At 40.6% G+C, this 6,000-nt stretch overlaps 1 protein-coding gene across 2 annotated transcripts in view; it reads right to left on the bottom strand.

Moving 5' to 3' along the window:
• Positions 1-2,329: 2,329 nt before the first annotated feature.
• LOC140202523 (leucine-rich repeat-containing G-protein coupled receptor 5-like) overlaps positions 2,330-6,000 on the bottom strand; it is a 174,122-nt gene continuing 170,451 nt past the window's right edge. For both annotated transcript variants that reach the window (XM_072267469.1, XM_072267470.1), the window contains one exon: positions 2,330-4,988. In XM_072267469.1, coding sequence (XP_072123570.1) covers positions 3,895-4,988 — 1,094 coding nt within the window. In that variant the 3' untranslated portion in view covers positions 2,330-3,894. The remainder of the gene's footprint in view (positions 4,989-6,000) is intronic.

Below are 6,000 nucleotides of genomic sequence, written 5' to 3'. Positions count from 1 at the left end.
CACCCCACTGCCCACGGGAGGACTGTAATGGGGTGGAGTCGGTGGCTCACCTCTTTGCACACTGTGGGTTCGCAAAGAAGATGTGGAAGAGAATGGAAGGGACAGTACTAAGATTTATGCCCAGCAGCTGCGTTACCGAGGACTCCGTGATCTACGGGCTGTTCCCGGGGATGCACACGGAGACCAACATCCGGTGCTGCTGGCAGATCATCAATTCGGTGAAAGAGGCTCTTTGGTCGGCCCGAAACTTGATGGTCTGCCAGCTGACGGAGATGTCCGTGACTGAATGCTGCCGACTGGCACACTCTCGTCTGCAGGAGTACGTTCTGAGGGATGCACTCAAACTTGGTGCAGCCACCGCGAAGGCCCGGTGGGGAAGGACCACAGTTTAACGTTCATCACCCGTAGGAGGGGGAGAGGTTGGGTGGAGAGGAGACCTACCCTCATCAGCGGTGTGGACAGATAATCAACATGGTGCCCAAGGAGTGGGTGGAATTGTTAATTTGGGAAAGTATTAGAGCCATTGCCTGCCTTTATTGTTGAAAATTTTGATTGTTAATAAGTCTTAACTCTTGAGCAAGGGTTGAGAGTAAACGCATGATTTACTGTAAACATCTTTCATTTGTAAATGAACGGAGTCAACGCAAAATTTTTATTGTTAATAACTGTATTGAATAAGGACTCACAGTCAACGAATGGTTTTCTTTTCCTGTATGTAATTATTTTTATTTTGTAATATTTCTGAATAAAGTATTTTTGGAGAGAAAAAAAAAAATCCGTGCCAAACGGGTCAAATGGCAGAAGCCAGAGAAGAGTGATCCACCAGTCCGGGTTCGGGGGTTCAGCTCAGGGCTAATATACCTGATTGGTAAATCAAAACTGTTACAGAAACAGCAATGAAGAATCGTTCCACATCGGTGTGCGACAGCATGGACAGACAGAGATGGAGCACTTTCAATGCTACCCTAAATCCCAGTGCATAAGGGGTGTTAAAAAAAATATCGTATGGACAACAGAAATAAGATGTTGTTTATTGTATTTATTTTTGTTTCCTTATTTCCACTCTGAAGTAGCCAAACTATCTACAGCTAGATGTTTACATACATTATATACAACCCAAAAATGAATACATGGTAATATATTCCTTCTTCATTCAAGATTTTTAAAATGCACAAAGAATGTAACACTTATCAATAGAGGCCTAATTTATGATTCAGTTCTTCATGACAAACGTTATATGAGATCATACTGGATACAAAATTGTTAATTGTCCTTATAACAGAAATAAATACATTCTTATTATCATAAATGTACATATATTTTATAGACATCTGGATTTAAAAAATTACAATTGCTTTTGAATATTTATTGTTTTTCTCTTTTGTTGTATTATGCAAAGATATACTGCAAGTCTGGAAGAAACGTGCATTTTTAATTGGGTGTAATGTTATACAAATTCTTTCCCGAAAACTGTTGCTAAACTACTTACTATTTTAGTTTTGGAAAAGTGCCGTTCTCTTCACCCAAAGATGCAGTTATCACCAAAGTGAATTGCATAAAAATACACAGACTTAAGTTAACACATGAATAAATATGTGATCTATTGAGATTGCCTTACATAATAGGAGGCCACTCAGGCTGTCAAATCTATGCTGGCTCTCAGAGCAATCCCATTGTTCCCCTTTTCCCCACTTACCTTCCCCCTCTCACATGCCTACCAGCTCCATCCAATTCTCCTCCCACTATTCTACAGAAAGGAGTAATTGAATGTAGCCAATTAACCCACAAGCATGTCTTTGCAATAAGGGAAGAAACTGGAGCACCCAGAGAAAATCCATGTTGAACCCATGGAGAATGTATCAAATTTAAAAAGGTCTGAATGTGAACTCAGGATGCTGGAATTACACAATACAAACACCAGCTGCTATGCCACAGTTAACTTAAGCCAGGAAGATTTTCATCATAGAATTGTAATGCTGGAAACAAAAGCACAGCTATATTTTTAATAAAGTAATGAGAATTAAATGTACAATGTTAAATGATAACATGCTATAGTGTTTTAAAGTCTGGAATTATGCGCTCTGTCCCATTGGATCACTGAAGGAAGTTTTGGCATTATGACCAATTAAGATTGTGTAATCAAATATTTTTAATGTTCTCACTTGCCTATTACTTTTCCCTGGGTCCCCTCCTCCTATGGTCCATTCTCCTCTCCTATCAGATTCCTTCCTCTCCAGCCCTTGACCTTTCCCACCCACCTGGTTTCACCTATCACCTTCCAGCTCACCTCCTTCTCCACCCCAGCCCCCTCCCCACACCACACCTTTTTATTCTGGCATCCTCCCATTTCCTTTCCAGTCCTGAATAGACATTGATGCTGCCTGACCTGCTGAGTTCCTCCAGCACTTTGTGTGAATTGTTTTGGATTTCCAGCATCTGCAGAATTTCTGGCCTTAATATTTTCATATACCTTGTTATTAGATGTTTTGATTCAACTGACTGCTTCACCTAGTGGCACCCAAAAGTTAATGAGCTTAAAGGTAAAGGCGATGAGTGGGGTTCTGTTTGTTCTAATAGGTGTTAAAGTATTAGACATTGACTGAACTGCACTCTCTACATTCAATTCCACTGAGATCAAGCAAACTAAATATTTATGTTGGTGTTCTATAGGAGGACATATGTATCGTCTTGATGAAAGGGCATTGATCCCTGAAGTATTCACTGTTCCTCTCTCTTTCCAAGGATGCAACCTGACATGCTGAGTTGTTCTTAGCATCCTTTTTGTCAAATGTACATTATTTGTTTAATGTTGGTTAGCCAAGGTGATTTTTCATTGCCCCCTTCAGCTATTTCTGCACAAAATGGATGATGTGGGAAAGAGAAAATAGCCATCAAACATAACACTCATTATGAGTTGCAGATGAAATTGTGCGTTTACCTGTCCCTCCTCTCATATATGCATCTCGGAAGGACCACCGAGCTGTTACTTGTGTGTCCTAATGGGAAAAGTCTTACTGTTAACAACTACTTTTGTATAAGGTGAAATTGTTTAAAAGGGGATTTTACACCTCAGAAACTATGACATAGAAGTACACCTGTTACAAGAAATGTATCACAAATAGAAAATAGGATTTGCATTTAAAGCCTTGAACCCAAAGAATGCAGCATTTGGTGGCAATTACAAGATAAGGTACTTCTTTCCTTTGAAATAGTATCACCTATATTGAAGTCTTTTTATGCCTCTCATCTGTGAGGCTGAATGGAGAAAGTTAGCAGCTAATTAATCAGTTTTATTTATTATTTCTTTACTTATTGAGACCTTTTCGGCCCTTTGAGCCATGCAGTGCAAATCCCCTGTTTTAATCCCAGCCTAATCACCAGATGATTTACAATCACCAATCAATCTACCAACTGGTACAACTTTGAACTATGGGAGGAAATTGGAACACCCAGAGGAAATCCACGTGGTCACTGGGAGAATGTACAAACTCCTTATAGGCAGAAGTGGGCATTGAACCTGGGTTGCCTGTACTGTAAAGTGTTGTGCTAACTATTACAGTATCGTACCACCCCAAGCTTTGAATCCACCAAACCAATGTGGAAGTTGTCAAATATTTAATTGGTGAACATGAATTTCATGTAGAACAATCATGTTTTCATGATAAAGTTACTGCAGTAATTGGTATGCAAACATGCCCATTGGGGAACCTCACAGAATGAACAAAATCATTTCTTGGATCTCCCATCCTGTTTCAGAACATAATCTGTTTCTTCTGCACATTGAATGTCTTTGCCAGAAAGCAGCAGGCATAATAATGCATCTTAAAAAAACACACACACACAACTATCTATAGCAATTTCATGAGGCAAGAATGATCTTCTCAGTGCTTCCCTCTAGTGGCAGTGAGCAAATGTTACTGATGGGTGTTGGCAGGTCTCCATCATCTGGTAAGATGTCTGCACTGAACTGTTGTTTGCTGAGTGACAGGACGTGCCAGAGGCTGCATGACTGCCTGAGCGTATAACTAGTTCTTGAGTAGAATCACAGGACTGCTTCTCAGCATCTTCTGAGCTTAAAGAAGCCAAGCTTCTCTGCTTTGAATTCTTCCATAATCGCTGATTCTTCCTCAAGAGTCGAAAATCGTCTTTGAAATGTGGGTTGAAAAGAATGTAGAGCAAGGGATTCAGGCATCCTGGCAACGGAAGAATCACTAGAAGTATTGACTTCACTACGTCTGGACTAATAATCATGAGGTTCAGCAAGGAAGAAAATGACAGGAAAGCCACAGGGCAGTACAGGATGCAGTTAGTGAACAGCAGCCAGGCAATATGTTTCACCATTGAACAGTCCCAGAAGCTGTGCACGTCTCCCTTTTCCAAACCGCAGTACAGCTTTGTGTAGGTTATCGTCATGACAAGAAAGCAAAGAGAGTTCAGCAAGACTAAAGCCACAAGAAAGCCTAAAGTGGAGGGCTCCCCAAAGGGTAATGGAAAACAAAGTGGCGAGATCCCGTAATCTCCAATGTGAAACAGTGGCAGCATTGCTACAATGCAAGCCAGAATCACACAGAACGTTGCCGCCAATTTGATGCTAGCTAGGGTTTTGCCTTGTCTTGTGTCACATTTCGTGGATAGGTTGCGTTCAACAGTTGCAACCGTCAGCAGGAAAATGGACAATTCAGAAGCAAAGATGGAGAGAAAGCCTGCCACCTGACAGCCAATTCCATTTTCCCACCATGCTCCATATTTTGCGAATTTGCCTAATGTTAATAGATCCACAATTGCCAATACACCACTGTAGACGCCCATCAGTGAGTTTGCCAGTGCCAGGAGCCCTACTAGAAGTTTGGGAGGGGAAATAAACGCTGGAGATCCAAAAACAGTTGTGGCGACCAAGCAATTACCAGCCAGAGAGAGTAAAACAACGGTCCAAACTCCAAGCCGTATCATCCAGCTGCCAAACAGATGTTCACAAGGCTTGAAGGGTCCTAAAATTAATAGAATTAATTTTTGTAAATATATTATCAGTTTTAATTTCATATCTAGAGAAACCCACAGAATGTGATTATTTTTAGATGTTGACCAATTGTACAAAGTTCAAAGTAAATTTTATTACCAAGCTACATATATGTCACCATATACAACCCTGAGATTCATTTTCCTGCGGGCATACTCAGCAAATCTAAAGAATAGTAACTATAACAGGATCAAGGATGCATCTCACCCTAACCATGGACTTTTTACTCTCCTCCCATCTGGTAGGCGCTACAGGAGCCTCTGCTCTCGCACCAGCAGGCACAGGAAGAGTTTATTCCCTGAGGCTGTGACCCTGCTGAACCTCACATCACAGTGCTAAGCAGTATTGCACCCATATTGTACTGTCTCAGTACTTTTATATTTGTGTGCTGTAGCACTTACTTTTTATTCGCAGTTATTTTGTAAATAACACTATTCTTTGCATTTCTGGTCAGACGCTAACTGCATTTCATTGGCTTTGTATCTGCACTCGGCATAATGACAATAAAGTTGAATCTAATCTAATCTAATCAATGAAAGATCAACAAGAATGCAAAAGACAACAAACTGTGCAAATGCAAATAAAAATAAATAGCAATAAATAATGAGAACATGAGATAAAGAATCCTTAAAATGAGAACATGGGTTGTAGGAACATCTCAATGGATGCATAGGAGAGTATAGTTATCCCCTTTTGTTCAAGAGCCTGATGGTTGAAAGGTGGTAACTGTTCTTGTCAATGAACATAAAATTTGGGAAAGATATAAATGAAGCTGAGAATTTAATTGCGCAGAAATATAGTTGCTCCCAGTGGCACACTAGACAGCAGTGGTTTGCCAGTCTACTTTGGGAGAGCGAGTTGGGGAATAGCCCCTTGAACACTGGGACCTGGCAACTGTGGGAACAGCAGAATGGTAATGGGCGAGGAGGGTGTAATATTTGGAGAGAATTTAAAATCATGCAGAATTGAGCACTGACAGATCA

Source organism: Mobula birostris, chromosome 9 (genome assembly GCF_030028105.1).
Source record: "Mobula birostris isolate sMobBir1 chromosome 9, sMobBir1.hap1, whole genome shotgun sequence".
NCBI lineage: Eukaryota > Metazoa > Chordata > Chondrichthyes > Myliobatiformes > Myliobatidae > Mobula > Mobula birostris.
Note: the sequence above shows the minus strand (reverse complement) of the source record. Positions and strands in the feature narration are given on the sequence as shown.